Source organism: Hoplias malabaricus, chromosome 9 (assembly GCF_029633855.1).
Source record: "Hoplias malabaricus isolate fHopMal1 chromosome 9, fHopMal1.hap1, whole genome shotgun sequence".
Taxonomy (NCBI): Eukaryota; Metazoa; Chordata; class Actinopteri; order Characiformes; family Erythrinidae; genus Hoplias; species Hoplias malabaricus.
The window spans coordinates 11236745-11258102 of record NC_089808.1 but is presented as its reverse complement, the minus strand read 5'-3'; the positions used below and the strand labels follow the sequence as shown (position 1 = coordinate 11258102).

Below are 21358 nucleotides of genomic sequence, written 5' to 3'. Positions count from 1 at the left end.
TGATGATAAGGATAGTTATCTGCAGGCTCTCAAAATAATAAAAGCATCCAATTTTTTCAAAATAACATTGGCATCCCAAGGCAAAACATGCAAGCATTCATATTTGCTTTGTTGATTAGTCGACAATCTGACACTACAGGTCAACTGGAACCAATTTATAGGATTCTGTTGGTCTTCTGATGAATGGTACAAATTTGCACATAGATGACATTATGCACACATTAATTAGGTTCACTTTAGAAAAAGAGTACACACTAGAAAACATGAAAAAAAAAGATGACTATTTAAAAAGAAACACTACATCTGCCAGATTCAGGTCTATAATTTTTTAGCCTGTAGTGTCCATTTTTGAAATTTTGCCTCTTTTCCAGCTTTTAGTGTGACTGAACTGGGAGGAAAGAAAAAAAAAATCATTTCACACCAAAAAGGTACTACAAAAAAAAAAAAGCCATTAACACTTTCTCTTGTAGTCTTCTTTTATATATATATATATATATTTAAAAAAAAAAAAAATAATAATAATAATAATAATAACCAGCTGTCACACATTTCACTCTTTGGGAACAGGTTTGTTTTATCAGTACAGATGGAACAAACGCTACGAAACCTACAAAAAATTCATGGCCACAATGCTCAACTTCAACTGCTACACACGTTTGTTAAGAGCATCTATAGCACCAACATTTCTGTGCTACAGAGTTTTCAAACAAAAAACATTAACTATCAGGTTTCCCGGTAAATATAGCTATAATATTTTTGTTTTTGTTTTTTTAACATTTTTTTAAATAATATTTTCATGAAGCATCATAATAAATGCCTTGAGGATAGTGGATATACATCTGTAACCCAAACTGTAAAACAAAGAACTCTTAACTTATGGATGGCACACCTTCTCTATACGTGTGTGTGTGTGTGTGTGTGTGTGTACACACATACATACACACACTTTATCCCCCCATTTTAGGGATAGTATGGTTCATTTTTCATATCTCACATACCAAAATGACTTAAGTTTTCCTAAAATTGCTGGGAAAAAAAAAAAAAGTCTGGAAAAATAGCATTCAAAATTTTTGGAAGCTGGAAAGATATTTCAAGGATTAATAGAACAGGCAGTCAAAAACGGCTGCATTCAAAGGATTCACTCTCGTGTGATGGAAGAAACACGCTAAGCTTTGAACTGTTGCTACGCTCTATGCACTCTTTAAATAAAAGCCCATGAGAAAAGAAAACGTCCTAATTACAGGTGTAAGATGAATACGAGCAGATGAGGTCATGGGAATTCTTTTTATCCAACCTTGTTTTCTGGACTTTACAGTTAGGTGATAAGAGCAGTTACACTGTTAGGAGTGAGAACTAGTGTGACAGCCACATGCACAATCAGTGGGACACCACAGGTCTAGTTATCCTAGATCAATCAAATTAAAAGAAAGAAGAAAAAAAAAAAAATAGCAAAACAATCTTACATGGGGTTCAAGTAAAATATCACTTATCACCTGACTCCGTACTGTCAACTATAGATCATTCATATCTAACTGATTTTTTTGTCATCAAAATCGATTAATGGTGGAATATACAGACTTCAAACAAATCTAGAATAATTGCCCTCTGATAAAACATCATCAGCAAGCTGCTAGCCCCATTCTTTTAGTTTTTTTTTGGTTGATGCTGCTGACAGAGGGCTAAGGTAAACTGAAACTGAATTTGTATCAAACGGGGGGTTGGCTGAAGAGGTTTGTTTCCTCAGACTGATGAAGGCCCACCTCCACCTCCGCAGGGTTCATATGAAAAACTTTATGCAGAGGAAGAGAAAACAAATGGCTGAAAGGTTTCAGCTTGTTACTGCAGTGCTGTGCAGCAAACTCATATGTTGCTGCTTCCTGTAGAAACAAGACAAAATATAATTTAAAGACATAAATATTCTGCAGATCTTCCTCTACAAATAAGCCCCATGAAATAATAATAATAATGCACTTATTTTTATAGCTATGTTTTATTAAACTACATAATAACAAAGTTACTTTCCACAACATAAGGATAAGCTACAGTAGAATCAAATAATGAACAGTGATTCTGAAACAAACATTTACAAGTTTCAAATTCACTGATCACCAACATTGGGACATTATTAAATGTCATGACGACAATAAAAAGTGGCAATATTTTAAACTTCAGATTATAATTTGTTCTTTTTTGTAACTTTTTATAAATATTAATAACAAAGTGTAAATGTTAATATACTGCAATTCATACTGGATTGCAAAAATCACACTGATGCCAAAGTTAAATTACAAAACCTCCTCAGATAATTAATCCAGGCCCAATAGGCCTATTTTTCTTACCTGTGCACTGAGAACCTGAAAACATAGGGGAGCAAAGAGTGTTTTGCCACCAGCACTCCTCCTGCTGGCTAGTTCTCATACTCTGCTCTCCCACATTGAACAGAGGAAACTACGAAAGAACAAAAGGAAATCAAACATATAACTAAATAAATATTTTACATCATTTGAGTGAAAGATTTTAATTGGCCATTGCTTATATAGTGCTTAATGTTGCAAACACTTATTTGCCTTTTTTGACATAGTCATGCTACAGCTGTATTGCGGAATTTGCATCACAGTGATGACTAGTTAACTGCATACGTTTCAAATGGTCTATACCTATAGTCACATTGGATATTTATATATAAATGGTTTCCAGCAAAAGAGAATGTTAAATTGTGATTCAGTTATTAATTTAATACATTTTTCCCCAGCCCAACACCTGAAACTCAAAGCTTTGAAAAACGCAAATATTTCTTTTGGGTAACTAACATAATAGCAATGGACTACTGCTTACTACAGCATATCCAAGTCATCTCTGCGGAATACATTTAGTTTTCCCGTTCTCAAATTGTGTGCTGCTTCTCAGTGTTAGCATAGAAAAACACTTTCACTAAACTCATGAGTACAGCTGAAACGTTAACCATTTTTAAATGAAAATCATTATTTTAAGTTGTCCAATCACATAAGCTGCAATTTATTATAGCATACATTATCATTATAGAAGTATTTAATCAAAAATAAACTTCCTTTTCAAACCTCAACAGTAATATCAGATTTGCATGTAACTTTCAGGGAAAGAAGATTTCACAAGAGCAGTGCTTATGTAGGCCAAAGCTGCCCAACCCCATACCTCAAGATCTACAAACTTGCTCAAATTATTCCAACACATTTGGCTCCAATACTGATATTCTACTAGAGGCCCTGATTAATTGGGAACCAAAGAAACAAAAACAAAAAATTGCAGAAAAGCAGAAAACTGGAGAGATGGCAGGTCTCCAAGAGCAGGATTGGGTAGGCAAGACTTAGATGTAGGGTTAATCTAATTAACATTACTCTTACCAGCCATTAAAAAGCCTGCTCTGGCAGTATAACACTATTGTTACTGTTTTTGTTAATTATTGAATTACGATATATATATATATATATATATATATATATATATATATATATATATATATATATATATAAGTATACATTTTTGGAAATATTGTTTGTGAAGGAAAGGAAGTAAACCCCAGTCTACCAAGTTATTGATCTGGTTTGTGGGCGATCAGGAACATTCTAAATGTATTGGGGAGGAAGGAGAGAGAAGAAGAAAGAAGAAAGAAGAAGAAGGAAAAAAAAAAAAAAAAAAAAGTGCGCCAATTGAAAGATTTGATCAGAACAGCTCATGGTAATCCTGCATGGTAGCGCTATCAGCAGTAAAGGAATGCTATGTAATATTTTCTTCTTAAAATTACAGCTTCAAAATCATTGTGATGCTTCACTGACATGTAGTGAGGAGCCTGTGCGCCTACTTCTCTAGGCTCAGCATGAAAATTAATTGGATCCTACTGTCTCTGTGCTTTGAGAGCGTAACAGATTTTTGGTGGTTAATGTTTTATCATGACTATCTGCCTATATTGTTTCTCTGATTGGACTTGAAGTTTAATGAAGTCGTTCTCCTTGTCTGAAAGCAGGCATGATCAGTGAGCGAGAATCCCAAATGTCTCCCTACATTGTATGGCACAGTGTCAGTCACAAAATAACGGTTTCTGCACTCACATAGTGCGTTTATTGCCAGAAATTATTTTCAGACTGCTATAAGTTTCATGTTTCCCTGTTGAATTAGTGTTTTATTACCATCTGTGTGCAGAATTAGTTTTATTAACTGCGCACTATGTAAGGAGTATGGCGCTAGTGGGATCCAGCCTGAGATTCTCTCTAATGACTGACACAGACAAAGAAATCTCAGTTTAAAAACCTGATGCAGATAAATGGGTCAGGGAACCATACTTATTTCTGTCGTTTGAACATCTGTTTTTATCAAATATTAGGTACCCAATATGGCAGATACTATACACAGTGCTATCACCAGCAAACCACAGATATACTATGTTATACATATATATGCTTTTAAGGTTGACGGTATTCAAACAAACAAATTGTACATTAAAGATCCCTTACCTCATGCAAATCTTGAACCACATCATATGATTTTTCAAATTCTAGGATCTGGCTTGCCTCAACACAAGGGCAAGCATCCATTTCTATGCAGGACTCCTCTTTCTGAAGAATATCCACAGGCACCTCCGCAGAAGAGCTTGCCTCAGAAACTGCTGCAGATGCTCCTGCAATTTCACAGTCTAAGCAAATCTCCTGTTCTGCTGTTGGAAGTGATGCACCCCCACCTTCCTGTGAATCCAGTGAAGTCTGAGCACTCTTCTCCATGCCAGACTTCTTTAATCTGGGTAAGAATTTACCAGATTCAAGTTCAGACTTCCCATAGTAAGGACCCTCACACTCTGCATCCTCTTCCAGGGGTTTAAGGTCTGCCTGTGGATCATCAAAGAGATCTTTCTGACTAGGAATGGGAAGACTCATTTCCTCTTTTTCAGACTCAGCATCTGACACGCTGCACCAACCAGGAGACAGTTCAGAGGCGGATATTGGCCGGAAGTGAGTCCTTGGGGATATGCGGATGGCCCGATACTGAGTACGGTTGATATCATACAACCGTGGACAGAAAATCTCATTGTCCGACTGAGAGCACAATATAGACTTCGGCTTGAACCCTGGGCTGAATGAAGCCATGTCTTCAGGTTCGAAGGAGCATTCCACATGCAGGACCTGGGAAAAGGGGTTATTCAGATCCAAGGATGAAAATGGATATTCCAGTCCTTGTTCCTCTCCACAGTAGCCTCCGCGGGATCCAAGTAAATCTTCATGGAAGATGACAGAAAATCCCTTATTCAGCCCATCCCCTGCTCCTTTGGTTGTCTGATCATTCTGTCCAAATGACACCAAAGGTCTCCATAGAGGCATATGACCAGGAGCAAAGCAACTACCTGTATTCATAAAAACATCTGTCCCCGCAATGGTTACGACGTCTGAGGAAGAAGCTGCAGCACACTGCAGCAGGCTGCCACAGGTGTCGCTTGGCTGCCACTCCTTGTCATTGCTTAGGGTCTTTAGCTCTCCATACACTCCTCCAAGAATAAACGAGGTGCTGTCTCTCTCCGAAGGAACATCCCAAGGTTTAGCAGGTGTTGTATAATCCCCTCCATCTACCTTGGAAACTTTATTTTTTGCCAGTCCTTGTTCCTCTTTCTGGCCTTCCCAGAGGTGGTACTCTGAACGCTGCACAGCCTTTTTCTGTATAGGGTGCCTCTTCACTTCAGCATCGAGACAGCAGCACTGGTAGCTTGGCGTTTCATCTGAAAACAAGTCCTCATCTCCTTTCTCTACCCCAAGTGTTAATACACAATCTCTGTCTCCAACAGCCGTCCAAATGTCTTTGATTATTCCTGAGCTGTAATCATCACTTTGTTGGTTTGTGTCATCTGAAAACAAAACAGTGTTGTACTGTTTGCTCTCATCCTGTTCCAATGCTATTCCACAAACTGATTCTAGTTTAGACACCTTTTTCAAAGTCTGTTTGGACACTGTGCCTACACTCATATTGTCTTGCTGGTGACTTGGGTTATCCTGCAGAAAATCTAGAAGTTCTTCCTCCAAGTATGAAGCTGGGATTGGAGGAATTACACAGCTGACCTCCTCACTGCTGAATGGAGCAGACTCATCCACCTGAGCTCCAGTTTGCTCACTGTCTGATCGCGTTTCTTCAGAGTGGGACCATGGACTGCAAGTTCTTGTTGACAGGTTAGAGCAGTGTTCAGTTTCATCAAAGGCACTGTTTTTGGTCCAAATTAGCAAACGAGACTGTGTGTTTCCAAAGGAATCTAAACAGCTACTTGAATCTACATTGTTGCGGCTCTGTGTATGTGAGTCGCAGTGAAAGGGGAAAGCAGAACTATTGCACTGCATTTCAAACAGTGAAAAGCAGGAGTTCAGGGCAGATGTTCTTCCATTGGATTCTTGAAGATGGGGCTCCTTGAGGGTGCCAGGCAGCCTGCTAATATTAAATGGTACACTGCCCAGCACTGGGGAGAGTCTAACTGGAGAGTCACCTGCACAGCTTTCTCCTTCCAAATCCTCAGAACTAGAGGACGAACAGCATTCCCACACATGAGCTATGTTTTCCATATCGTGAGTGAGGGTCATGTCAGCTCCCAGAGAATCTACCGTTATTGCACTTTCCCCTTGCAGCTCAAGGCCATCTAAAACTATGTGACATCCTGCCTCAACATCTTTTGGCTCATTGCCCTTTTGCCGAATCATGTTTAAGAATCGACTCTCTTGTACTGCACCTGAGGCACTAGGATCCAATATGGATTGATATATATCAACTTCATAGAAGTGAGTGAATTCAGACAGATGCTCATCATCTAAATCTTGACCATCCTCAGGAGGAGGGCAGCTTGAGGTCCCATTCAGTTCAGTGGCCTCCTCGTTTCCTTCACCAGACACTTCAACAAAGTGCCCATCCACAAAAGTACCTGCTGCAAGGTACGCCCTTTGAAATAAAGAATTGGCGATGCAGATCCCTTGCACCCTCTCAGACAGACAATCCATGTCAATGGATGTAACCAGGTCACTGGGGGAATCTGGTTTGCTTCGGTACTTTGTTTCTAGTTTACTCTGGCTGAACGGGACAAAATACTCAGAGATGGGTTCAGTGTACCAAAGAGGTTCTTCCATATATTCCTTTTTATTACTTGTCTCACCTCCAGACTCCTTAATCTCAACCCAGCTGGGATCTTTGCGAATCTCCCTCAGCGGCCTCTTGCATTTTTTTGTGTAGTGCTGCTGTTGCTTTGAAGGGCCTTCATTGGCACTGCAACTGCAACTTGTATTTCTACGTTCTTCCTTGTCAATAGCCTTTAAGGCCAGTTTGACTTGTCCACTGTTACGCCCCTTTTTGCTTCTGCTGCCAACCTCACGAGACTTGTGCCTAATCCGGACTCCTTTGCCATTAGAGGGTTTTGTTTCACCTTGGTTACCACTGGAGCTTGAGCCACCCTCACTGGATCCAGAGGACCAGGATCGGGGACGGTGGCCCAAATCAGATCTATTTCTGACCTGCCGCTTGTTCTGTTCATCACATACCCCGCTTGCACCCCCTTGATATCGGTTCTCCTTTTCTTTCTTGATGCGCCGCTGCTGTGCCTTCTCGTTAGTCGTGGTGGTACTCAATGCATCGGACGCTTTGTCCTTGAAGACTTCACTTTCACTGGTGCAGTCTTTTGGGGAAGAGGTGTCTGTGCTTGTCTGAGGGGCGGCAGATGAGGATGAGCTGGAATATGTGCATGCTTTAGCCTTGTTCCACACAGTCATAATCTCTTGTAGACAAACAGGTTTCTCTGAGAGAGGTGGAAAGGCTTCATAGTACCTTTGAAAGAAATAAGAAAGATGTTAGGGGATGTAAAATCCACAAATAAATACATACTTCACTAAAATGTGAAAACCACCAACGATGTTACAGATTACTACACATAGCGATCCCTTACATTTCCACCTGGTCTTTTGAAGAAGGTGATTCAGCTATTTCAGGAGACAGAGATCCATCATTCTTCTTGGTTGCTTGCTTTTCTTTTTCTGTAAGAGGATTATTTACATTATTAGAGTCTATAAAAATCAAGGCATGCCACATGAAAAAGAGAAAGAAGAACAAACCTTTTTGCTTATTCTGAATGTCTTTGAGTTTGGAGCAAAGCTCCTCAACCAAGCTTTCGATTCCAGAGTTCTGGGAAAAGAAAAATAAATGAATATAACACAAGCAAAATGCTGGTGCAGTCAAAGTATCCAAAAATATCAGATATCAGAAATATTCAGCAAGAATAATGCAGTCTGTACATGAAACATGTCTAGATGCTTCAACACCACCCCAATCTATGTTTCATTAGTTATTAAATGTAAGCAGCTAGTAATAAAAAAAACATTAAATAAAATAAAACTTGTGCCCTTTGCCAATGATCTTATCATAAAGTTATTGAACAGCTCTCAATCAATGAAATAAGGTAGTGAAAACAAAAAATCCCCAGGGCACTTATTCCCCACTGTAAATCCCTACCTCTAATAATACTGTTGGCAAGTGTACATGGTGTCATGTCAAAATTCCATTCTTCCATTTACCAAATACAAAGGTGATTATGTCATTATATTTAATAGAGTTAATTGCACAACTCAATTCACAGCATAAACAAATTAAGCTGCTAATAATTTTCTTTCATCTACTTATCTGAGTGGATGTAAAAGGAATACACTATGGCATAACTTTTAACCATCTACAGTAATAATAAAACATATTTACATGCAGGAGTTTCAAAAAATTAAATACTTTTTTGCTTGGCTGGAAATAATCTGTAGGTCTGTAACCTACAAACTAGGTAAAATAAAACAGTATGAAATAATGGATAAAATTGTATTGTTTCACAAAGTAACAGAATCTCTTACTTCATCAGAGGCAGAACGCAGGCATTGCACAGCAGCTTGCTTCTTCATCTCCTCCAGACTAAGGTCCGTCCCTCCCTTCCTCCTGCTCTTCCCCCATTTCTTCCCTGCTCCCTTTTCCCAACCCAGGAAGATGTCATTCTCCTGTGCAGATATGATCAGAGTCTCTTTGTCAATTTCATATGAATTAACATCAGAAACTTCCTTAGTTTTACAGTTGAGTAGCAGGAAACAGGTTTTAAAACCAATTTGAAACAGCTGACACAGTCAGCTTTTAATTACAAATGTGAGGTCAGTCTCAGTTCATAAAACACCATATATTTACCTCTCCTCAAGAAATACATTTTTAATTAAACATTTTTGCTTAAATCTTCTAAGCTCTGTTGTAAATTGTGTCTAATGCATGTAGCATATTTAAAACAATTTAGTGCAACGTTCTGTTTACTGAATTGATTTGTATTGCGATTGTAATACTTCGATATTTACGGTACATGTTTCTGTCTAAGTACTAGCTTTAATTCGTTTCTGGTAGTATACAAGCTCAAAGGTATTTTGAACTCTTGTACCATCTAGAATATGTTCCCTAAGTGGACAAAAGGATTACTGAAAAACGGCACAAGTAAACACACATTAGATATATAAACATGCATACCTGGTCCTGCAGGTCGTAGTCATAGCTGTCATGCAGCAGGAGGCTGAGGACATATCTGGTGTAGATCACTGCATCTATGCCACATTTTTCCAGCTCCTGGCCCAGCCAGCTCTGCACTGGGCCCAGAGACTGCAGCAGGGACATCTCTGAGGAGGGCAGTGAGGGCCGTGACACGCTCTCAGGACCACACGACTCTCCGCTGACTGGACGCATTGAACTCTAGGTTGGAGCCATTCTTGAGGACAAGGGCATTCTCTCGGGTTCGTTCGAGAGGGGGGCAGAAGGAGGACTGAAGGAGAGAGGACTCACTCCAGTGGGATTGGGACGGACAAGGGCAGGCCTACATGAAGGTACATGTAGATTTTGAATAAATATTTTTAATGCTGTTAGCAAGGAGAGGTGCTCTAATCTTCAGGCATGGTTAGGACAGCTTTTAGCTGGCAGCTCATAAGAGAACACAAAGTGTGCTCTATTTCAATCAGCGATCTTCATGTTGGAGGACAGCTTGCTCCAGGAGTCACCTGAAAACATAATAAAACAGAAAAACAGTTTTTGGAATGATTTTTATGATTAATATTATTAATCCTGATTGACAACCCTATTTTTTCAGAGTTGTAGAGTTTGGTAGCCTAGTGGATGGTGCAAGAGGGCAATCCAGAGAGAACACTGGTGTAGTTTTGGGGCATTTTCTTAAATGTGAATAAGACATGAGGTAGGTGGAGGGTGTCTGTATGTAAGGGTTGGAATGTATTCAGTTGGACTTTCAGTTGGATTTACACTCTGGTTCCTACAAATCAGCTACTCCAGCTTTTGGATTGGATTGCATTTGAATTTTGGATTGCACAGGGATAGCCTACTTCTTTTTATTATTATTATTTTATTAGATTTTTCATGACAATAGACTAGAGTGGAGACATAGAGTAACATGTAAATTGAGAGATTTGCTTCAAGTCACAGCTCCCTCTTTACAATGAGGGTCTTTTACAGTTACTGTCACCAAACTGTACCCAACCTATAGTCGATCTCACAATCACTCTTCCCATCACTCATGAACAAGACCCCAAGATACTTATACTCTTTCACTTGTGGAAAGTGCTCAGTCATTACCTGGAGGGAGCATACCACCCATTTCCAGGAGATAACCATGGCCTCAGATCTGGAGGTGGTGATCAACTTACAGACTGCTGCACACTTGGCTGCAAACTGCTCAAGCGCATGCTTAAGGCCTCTATACGGAGAAGCCAGGAGGACATTATCATCTGCATAGCAGATAAACTCCATTAAGCCCCTACAGAAGCCCTCCTGTTCCAGATTATGTCAAGCCACCCTGTCCATAAATATTAATAACAGGAGTGGAGGCAAGGTGCAAATGGAGTCCAATGCTAAACAAGGAAGTAATACATACCCAACTCACACTCAAGAGTACACTGATCGAAAAGCTCATGTGAGAAATCCTGGTGCTCCATACTCGAGGAGCACCTACAATGGAATATCTTGAGGAAAATGGTCAAATGCCATCTCCAAAGCTACAAAACACATGTAGATTCAAGTATCAAACTCCCACGCCCCCTCAACTAGGGTAAAGAATTGATCAGCAAATCCACAGCCACAAAGAAACCTGCATGTTCCTCCTGAATCCGAGGTTCAACTATCAAACAGATTCTCCTTTCCCACCATCTAATCCACCTCACCACAAGACAGTTGAATGCTTAATTCCTCTATTTTGTTGAGTGTCCAAAACATATGGCCTCAAGTAAGAAGACATGACCACAAAACCTATCACTGACCTTTGGCCCAAGATGCTGTGGGATCGTGCACTTATGTACAACCTTGTATTTGGTCATGGTGTGGGTTATGTGCAATATGTGACTAGCACAAATGTCTAATAACATCCCACTGCTCGAATTCAGATCAGGCACAGGTCACTCCTCTTCAGGTTTGTCAGTCCCTGCTAACATGGGCACTTATGTCACAAAACAATGGGAGTCAGTGTGAGGTGCCCTGTCCAGGATTCTACAGACATTCTCCAAGAAAGCTAAATACAATAAACTGCAGTTTGCTACACAGAACATTTAGTTTTTCTCTCCCGATCAAAGCCTTTTGACCCCTCAATTATCAGGACAAACTTTTATTTTTAGCCAATCCACGGCTAGAGTTAGCTTTCCATCATTTACTTTCCATCATTAGCTTTCCATCCAGCAGCCAACAGAGTCACAGCCCCGCCTACAGGAGGTTGTTTTGCTGTGGCTCTGAGAGTAACAAGTCAGTCCTGAAACACTTGGAAGAACAACAGAGCCACCTAGGTGTAGCTAGTTTGCCTGCTGGTCACATTTGTGGATGAGGCCCCATTTGTGCGTGGATCGGGTGAAATGCGAAATTAAAGTCTCAAAGTCCAAAAACTTGTGATTAAATTAAATTAACAAATATGAAGAACATGAATGACTTGATCCACAAATGCAGATTCTACAATGTACAAATACATTTTTAGTCAAAGACCGTGACTTATATATGCAATGTAAGTTTAAACAAATGTATTTATTTTTGCATAAAATGATTTATCTATGAAAACCAAAAACACGTATTTGGGTCAATGATGTAACGCTCATTTTTTTGTGTACATATGGGTTAGACATATTTAAAATGGTGGTAATTTGACAAATTATTTTCAAACAATCTTCATCAAACCCTAAAGTTTTGGATTTATTCAATTTTGAGAGTATTTGGGTAAAAATGGTGTAACCACATAAACATGAACCAAATAATTACACTTGCTGAAAAAAATGAGAAATTCTCTACAAAACGAATTCTTAAATAATCTGGCATCTTACATAAGAGCTTTTCTATAAACAATAAAAGTAATGAAACCCCATTGTTCTGAAAGTTGGAAGCAGTACCAAAAGACAGTATATAGAGAATAAAAGGGTACTTATGTTTTAAACCTTACTCCTCCATTGATTAACACTTCAGAAGATGACCAACATATTGGCCCTTCGGAACCCATAGTTAACCCTTATGATCATGACTATGTGCAGTCAAATGTAAAGGTACCACAGGCATCCTCAACCCCTTTAATATTTCAAGTCTTAAGTTTCTGACACGCTGTTTCATTTATATTGTTAGGTGAAACAATTTGTTCAGATCTCATCAGATTACATGAAATCACACTGATGGTCATCAGTCTTTAAAAATTTAATCAAAACAGTTTAGTGATGAAAGAAATGAAAAAAAAAGTTTGATACTCTCTCACTCAATCTCTCTGTCCTTCTTTGAAAACAATGGCTTTTTACGAAGTGAAATTGTATGAGAACTGAACTGAAATCAGAATCGAACACAAGTTAGTCCTGTTTCTTCATTGATGTTATAAAATACATTTTGATATGGAATAAGATGAATGACAAATATATACTGAAATATCCAATTCAGTTTACCATGATGACTATTTTTTTGTGTCAATTTCTTGTCCTTTTGCTGTAGAAGGTTCATGGTCAGTTGGTGTAACCAGTATCTTGTCTAAAAGACTAATACTGTACAAAAAAAAAGTTAATATGGATTATAATTTAATTCTCTACTACACTGTAATATAGGTCTTTAAAACATTTTTAATCAAATGGTCAAAGAATATACATAACACAAGATGTTTACGGCACATGGTCTTGCTCACTACAATGAAAAATCCATATAATCTAAATTTTATATATATATATATATACACGAGAGCAATTAAATGAACTCTAGGAGGTGTGAAATATTAGATATTTTTTGTGGTTACACCATTTGACAATTTAACAGACTATCAGTTCTATCTTTTCTTTAAAATAGTATAAATATCATTAAATAATATGAATACAACAGAAACACAATATACACTTTCACAAACCTCAGGCATGTTTTGTTTTAAACATGTTTTAATTGATCATCTTGCCAAACCTTATCTTAATTTAACTGAATTTGTACAAATTGCAGACCATGAGACTGATTGGGATGTATTTATTTGTGAATTGTGAAACATATGTGACTTAATTTTGTTTAATTTGTGGATTAATATTTATGCATTTGTCAAGTATGTTAAGACTAATCACTCTCCATACTCTAGAAATCACTGATGCTGAACCAGCAGTTAATATTTGATACAAATATAAATGAACTACAACAAATAAACTTAAAAGATAAAATGAAAAAAAGTACAGCAATTTACTCCAAGGTACTAGTTATTGGTCATCATATTGGCCAAAAAAAACAACTTTGGTGATTAATCCACCATTCACATGCATCTGGAGCTGTGGAGAGTGACACATATATTCACTAGTTGAGCAGGTATTCAGTTTTTAATTTTCAAAAGCAGAGTGCCAAATAGGTGATATTCAACTCGCATATCATGGTGGCACAAAAAGCTTGAGGAACCATCCATAATAAAATGTATTATTATTATTATATTAGATAATTCCTGCTAGCAAATTTAGCTTAACTAGTGTCAGCCATTTTTTTCCATGAAGAACAAGGATAATATACAAGTTTCACTTTTTGAAGTGAATTACTGAAATAAATCAAATTCTTCATGGTATTCTAATTTTATGACGAGCAGCAGTGTGTGTGCCACACACAACTCAAATTCACAAGGACAGATTCCGCTGGAACCATAATTTCTCACCACAAAAAGTAATGATATCTGTCTTGTGTCATAAAAACATTACCACTTCAAGTGTTTAAAGAAGCAGAAAGAGAAAAAGATAGATTAAAATAGATTAAAATAATATATAAATTCATTCATTCATTATCTGTAACCGCTTATCCAGTTCAGGGTCGCGGTGGGTCCAGAGCCTACCTGGTATCATTGGGCGCAAGGCGGAAATACACGTTGGTAGGTGGACTGGCGACTAAAAAGTGTCCTCAGGAGGGGAAGGGAGCCAGTCCTTCGCAGGGCAACACACACTCACATTCACTCACACCTACGGACACTTTTAAGTCACCAATGCACCTACCAACGTGTGTTTTTGGGCTGCGGGATGAAAGCGGAGCATAATAGGAGCATTTTTTAAATTTATATAAGTGCTGTATTGTAAACATATTGCACTTAGCCCATTAGAAGGCTTAGAACAGTGCTTGTAAAATTCTACTTGCACGTGATGAAAAGTTTCTGTTCTTGTGTTCTGAAAGGGGATATCATATAAGACAAAATACACCCCAAACACAAAGTTAACAGGAGACTACGTCATATTTAATATACACAAGCACTTGAATTAAACCTATCATGAAGTCTCCTGTTCATGTACCATAATAGTGTGAGTGTGCACCTGGCTGTGCTAAGAGAATAGAAATTAAGGTTTAAGCTACCCAAATCTTATAATCACGAAACAAATCAATAGCGTTTTATCACCCAGCACTAAATACAGTTATGCATAAACAGTGCTCTAAAACAGGACAGAATATGTCACACAATTTCAGCTGCTAGGAATCTAGTGGGACACTTAATAAAAAACTACAAATGCTACAGCTGCCATAAAAGAAACAAAAGCAGCAAAATGTTGTTAAGCAGTCTTATACAAGACAGCGCTACACGTTGGAACTCGACATGTAAAATGTGGAGCAACGATGGCCTGTGATAGCTGTTTTGTCAGATCCCAGCATTACGAAAAAGGTGATCGCACCCAGGATGTCAATCAAGCAGTGGAAACTGGCACAAAAGTTAGTAGAAGTACTCAGACCCCTAATCATGCTCACAGACGTGCTTTCACAGGAGGAGAACATGTCATTGTCCTCAGTGGTGCCAATGCTCTTCAACCTTAAGAAACGCCACCTGTCTCTCGAGGAGGAGGACGAAACTCCAGCCATCAGAGAAATGAAGTAGACCTTCATCATGGAGATCAACAACAGATGGCAACTTTTAAGTATGGAGCCCAACAGCATATACCTCCTTTCTTCAACACTGGACCAACGATTCAAATGTTTAAAATTCCTTCAAAAATAGCTGACGGATCTCATCTACACTAAGGTTAAGCTTTATATTTAAAATCAATACACATTATTATTATTATTAAATATGTACTAGACTATTTTATTACACTACAAAAACATATACAAAATTAAAAGTAATAAAATGTAGTATTATACACTATAGGGTGCAGGCTGATTTTACTAATAAAATGCTATTTTGTTAAAGGTTGACATCTGCACCAGCAACAGGCTGTTCCAGGGGAGAAAGACCAGAGCAGAGAGCAAGAGGAGAAGAGACTGAGGCCACCACACAAAAAAACTGAGACAGCAGGAGATTTCAATGCTGATGCAGTCTGAGTCTGATAATGAATAGGAAGAGCACAATGAATCCAGTAAAAAATAAAAAAATAAAAGAAACAACAAAAATCTAATTTGCTCCACTTGCACGGGGGAAACCAGATAGAGACTGCTACCCCGAACTACATTTTGCGCTAAACATGGCCTTTGCATACTGGCCACATCAATCCCGTCGGAGCTCATTTTTTCCAAGGCTGACTATGTAGTTAACAAGACACGAAGCTCAATTTTACCAGAAAATGTGAACAAACATGTGCTTCTTGTGCACAACATAAAGGTGTAGGTTACCATCTGTTAAAAAAATATTTTATTCTTTACAAGTGTGTTATGCTGCTACAGTGTTGTGTGTGCTATTATGTAACATTTATTACAATTCTTGCTGTATTTAAGGTGTTTGTGGTTATTTTTAGTGTTTTGAGTTTGTATTTTAATGGCAGAACGTGTGCTATTTTGTTACATTTATTACACTTTTTTATTCAAGGTATTTAAATTTATTTTTATTGAAAGTGTATTTTTTCTTGTGCTATGCTGCCATCTATTTGAGCAGCAATACAATTTTTAGCTTGTTAAATAATTCATAATTTAATAATTGTTTAAAATAATAGTTCAAGGAGGTCGCATTACTCTGTTTAAGGTTCATTTTTAAAGTGTTTTCCCTGCTATGATATTTGCTAATGCTGTTCCATTGTTACATTTCTTACAGTTGGTATTTTATTGTTTGTGTGGTGTTTGTTTAAGCTTCACTGTAATTCATAATTTTTTATTGTTATTTATTTTCTTTTTAATTGTGAAGTTCTTTTAAAAGGTTTATTTATAGAATGTGGTTTATGAAAGTTTGGGGTTTTTTTCTACATAAAAGGTCATGTGTTTCTTTTCTTTTTGTCATTACCTTCTATTCCCTGCAGTTTGTTTTATTTTTCATACTTTAGTCATTTTTGTTGTTTACTCTTTTTAATGTGTGTGTTAATAATAATAATAAAAAAACCTAATTAATTAAAAAAGAGACTTCGAATATTTGCTACCAATCAGTGCTGGAGAAATGGTATTTGGGCCAGCCCTACTACGGAGATCTCTCAAATTCTGATGCTATCCCCAGGCTTGACTACAGGAGTAGGTCACTGGGCAGAGTGAACAATTTTGTAGTTCTTTTACTAATAAAGGTGTATTCTTGAATTATGTTTTTCTGGATTGTGATTTCAAAGTCTTAAATTTAAGACTTTGAATTCATAATCTAGAAAAACACAATCTGTTTAATTTAATGTTACATTTACTGTTCTTTCATTCAGTTTTTAATGTAAAACTTTGTAACCAAAATCTTTTAAAACACAATTTAAAACATGTCAAAACAAAAATTGCAGTGTGGTAGCCAAAGTGTACAGCTTTTATTTCATGATACAGAAGTATGCACTTCCCCATACCAAAGTATGCTTCCTTAGTGTTTCTGTACTGTGACACTGAATAGAAGAACTGTTTAGCTCTCATTGGTGGGTGTGTCTTTCACTCTGTGAGGCAGACATGTTTTGGGTAAAGCTCACAGACACCAGTAAATCCTGATATGGAACTTCTCTGTCACAGCTATGTGCCAAAGGGAACTGCCTAGTTTTGCATTTAATTTTGCTTTCATTTTCTAAGTGAACAATAACAGCAACTAATGCTTGTTACTCAACATACCATTGAACACAACTATGTATTCCCACTTTTGTAGCTTTGCTGTATATCACTCCTCTGATTAAGCTCCAAGGCAGAGAGCAAGCTGTAACCAGCCATTTTGTAGTTTGCAGCCATAAACAAACTAACAAACTCATCCAGTAAGGCCAGGTCCCCCTATGTATCTGTGTGTATTCTTTCACACAGCTGACAGTATTTTATTGGAAACCAAGCTCACAGGCAGTGGTAGCCATTACAGTGCAGAGTTATTTATAGATTAACTAATGTTAGTTCAGCTCTGACACTTTCATGCACCCATCAGTGGCATCTCAAAATGTCCAATGCAACAAGTTTACAAATTAAATATTAAAAATATTTAATTTTCGTGTGACATATTGTTTTAAATCTGATTTAATAGTGAATAAAAGAGAAAGCTAAGATGTACTGGCATTTCTGTTCATACAAAGTAGCATTCAGCTGTGCCACAACCAAGTGGGTATTATTCACAAAACCTAAATGGGAATTTTTTCACACCGAGCCTTCCAAAACACACACACACTGTGATTTAGAGGCACCTCAGGACTTTTTTTATTTGATTATGAAGATTTGTTTGTTTTGTCTCCAAAACTGTTGTATAATCATATTAATTTAAGACCAAAAACGTAAACTGACTTCCTTAAAAAGTACTTTAAAAAAAAAAAAAAAAAGACATACTTTTCATTACAGTTGTCAATATATTCTGCAAATTATTCACTTTATTCTTCTGACCGTGGTTTGTAGGTAAGACAAACTACAACAGTTTTGACAGGTTTAAAACATAAATAAAAAAAAAAATAATTAAATAATTAAAAAGAAAACTATATTACTGGAATACACTTTGTTTTGGTGGGTTAGCTTATTTGCGCATAGCATCATAAGAACAAACATCTGGTAAATGCGACACAGTGGACAAATACATTTGATACATTTGTGTAAAGGCATTTAAAACTTAGCCTCCTAGAATTAATTTATTAACAATAAGTCAACCAAGTCATTTCATAGAACAGTGTCTGCATCAACCAAGAGGTGTGTGTGCGTGTGCCATGTGTGGAACATTGATTTTGCAATTGAAAGCAGTCCAGTAGACGTACGAGTGCATTTATTTTAATTACTTTAAACAAAGGATTCATGCAACTGATATAAAAACCTATGCGAGGCGCTTATAAACCACCCTATAAAAGTTTAGAAACACGCAAAAGTGTTAAAAAAAAAAAAAAAAAATGTGAAACTGCCCTTAAAGACATCGCTTATGGGTTTTTTTTACTGTTCATTTTAAAGCATGTACAGATATAATTTAAAAATGTGTAGTAATGGATTAATGTTGGTCAAATCAGTCCAGTACTAATATTTTTAGATATTCTAACATCCTACCACAGAATACTGACCATGCACACATGAAGATTCTGATACATATATAAATGTTGATTCATCCTTTATACAATAAAATATCACCTTACCTTTATGTTTTTTCTTGCGTTCGAAAAGTGTGCGTGGTTAGGCAAAACCTGCAAATATTTTTCTAATACAGAGGTTTTGTTTATCAAATTTTCCTACATGTGATTAACGATGGGAGTGTTTCCTTATAATGATTTTAATCAAATTCATATTGCTGTACCTCTACCATTTTAATGCTGGAAGCATTTTCCGATAGAATACGCACTACAGTAAGACATTCCAACAAGGTACGACAAGTCAACAGAACACCAACCTTGCACCAAGCAATTTTTCATGTGAATTAAATTTCCAAACAAATGGCCAATATTATAACAGAGCATGAGACTTTTGCTAGAGTTGTGGATACAGAAATAATCCAGTTGGTAGAGTCAGGTGATCAGCTGAGCTAACAAGTCTCAAGATTAAAGAACAAAACACTCAAAGGAAAGAGACACCTTCCCTTTTGGGACCATAATTTTTAAAACAAAAACAAAAAAAAAGCAAACAAACAAAAATAACTGCTTTGCTTATACGTAGTAAAACAGATCAAACATGTCAGTTTCACAGTACCCGGCAGCAGACTATGCAAAACTGTTTAGACATTATTTCGCATTTAAAAAGGTAACCGATATATCAGAGTATTTAAATAAAAACACAGCCTGATAAATTATTGTGAAACCTGACTGTCACAGTCATTTAGATTGTATCGTTTGAATTATGCTGTTTGTTATTTATTACGATTTATAGCTGACGCAGCTTAAAGCGGTGATATGTTTTGAGGAATTTGAATAATTTCGTAGCATGGATTTAACCAGCATTTTTACAGCGACATACTAATTTACCATTAAATGCGTCACATTTATTTATAATCCGAGCTATTACATTACAGCGGTTAGCATTAGCAACACCACAGTATACACGACATTAGCGTTAGCATCTGCTAGGTCAGGGCCTGCTAATCCCCTCCGCCTCTATTTACCCATTTATAGTCCCAGAACTTACCCTACAAAACGAACGAAACCCATCCAGAAGTTAAACACAAGCACAAATTGTGTTTATATACCGCATATACATCTTTATACTGAATAACAGCTTATCAAGAGGTCGCGGTACGCTAACATCCGGGTATCTCCGATCGCCGATGAATCGTTCACAAACGAGTCGATTCTTTGAAGCTTTAAGATAAGAATCGACACGCGCTGAGGCAGATATTCTTGACCCAATGAGATATTGCTTTGACCCAACTCCAAAACAAAATACATTCAATAAACAGTACAATAACACAGATTATTTAACACTTAAAGTGCTTTACATAAACATTTCATTACATAACAGAAATTATGATGTTCTTGTCATAATCGAGTAGCACGTCAGTTGAACACATTAAGAATTTCTTCTGTATAATGTAATTATTTTAATTTTATGTAGAGAGTATAGTAAGGTAGTTGCTTAAAAGCGTAATTAAGGGGAAAAACATTCAGATCGTGATATTGCTGACTGTGATATTTGCTTATTTATTTGAATGATTCATTCAGTAAACGACTCTTAATAATTAACTGAGCCGCTTGATCCGACGAATTGAACGGATCCCGAATCACCCGTTAGCTAAACTAGCGACGTCGTATTCCCAAGACCTTTAAATATATGTCCAGATCAGGTACACACAGCGCTTGTGACACAATACATACATCACAGTCGAGACTTAAACGAGTCGTTACTTTATTACCGCAGCGTCACCATAGCAAAATCTTATATGAAAAGAGTTATTTTACCTGCCTTTGAAAGGAGCAGAAGCGGCAACTTCTCTCCCGCTGCGCGCCTGTCACTCCGCCGTCTCCACGGCAACATGCCGAAGAACCACCGGCCTACTAAGAAAGGCAGTGTACATCCGCCGTCCTCGATTGCATCAGTGGATTAAATAGTGCGTGTTGTGAAACTGACGTGCTAAAGCAATCCACAACACGGTGGTAAATGACTTAACTGATTGGTTCCGAAATTACTAGACATCTCCAGCCACAGAATTTTGATTTTGGTTAGTGACTGAAACTAATGTCTGGTTTGAGCTTGGGTTTAAGACCACAAGGGCGCTGTAATTGTATTTTTTAGACTGAGAAATAAGTTTACTAGTGGCTCTGGCTCGACCTGAGTGACGGCTGTTGGTTGAGAAACTAGACATAAACCACACCAGCCAACAAACTTCACTTGTGCCCATACTACTCTCAATATACATAATCTTGGCTAATCTGAAGCTAAGAAAGGTCTGCTCTGGTTATGGCTTTGATGAGGGACCACATAGGCAGTTAGTGAATCTGAGAATTGAGTTCACAGACTACGACAGTGAATATTAAAGAAATACAATCAATTGCAATCAAAATCTATAAATGTTACAATGCAAAAAAAATATATATATATATATATATTATTC

At 37.3% G+C, this 21358-nt stretch overlaps 1 protein-coding gene across 3 annotated transcripts; it reads right to left on the bottom strand.

The window, feature by feature from the left end:
• Window positions 1-475: 475 nt before the first annotated feature.
• kiaa0232 (KIAA0232 ortholog) lies at window positions 476-20798 on the bottom strand. Of its 3 annotated transcripts, none has more exons than XM_066680900.1 (8): window positions 20706-20798; window positions 9526-10046; window positions 8877-9017; window positions 8097-8166; window positions 7931-8018; window positions 4488-7812; window positions 2340-2448; window positions 476-1877 (listed from the first exon to the last, which is right to left on the bottom strand). In XM_066680900.1, the coding sequence occupies exons 2-8, from the start codon at window positions 9736-9738 to the stop codon at window positions 1861-1863; spliced, it is 3963 nt and encodes a 1320-aa protein (XP_066536997.1). In that variant the 5' UTR covers window positions 9739-10046; window positions 20706-20798; the 3' UTR covers window positions 476-1860. The 3 variants fall into 3 exon arrangements, with proteins under 3 accessions (XP_066536997.1, XP_066536999.1, XP_066536998.1); XM_066680902.1 differs by having other exon boundaries at window positions 20710-20765; XM_066680901.1 differs by lacking the exon at window positions 20706-20798 and adding an exon at window positions 19936-20064.
• Window positions 20799-21358: the final 560 nt, after the last annotated feature.

Bases quoted from the DNA above. Each gene is read 5' to 3' on its own strand.
- kiaa0232 (XM_066680900.1), bottom strand. From the start codon at position 9,738: ATGCGTCCAGTCAGCGGAGAGTCGTGTGGTCCTGAGAGCGTGTCACGG. The intron at 9,018-9,525 runs GTATGCATGTTT...ATATCTGCACAG, and splicing joins ACTACGACCTGCAGGACCAG to GAGAATGACATCTTCCTGGG. The intron at 2,449-4,487 runs GTAAGGGATCTT...GTTCTTTCGTAG, and splicing joins TGGTTCAAGATTTGCATGAG to TTTCCTCTGTTCAATGTGGG.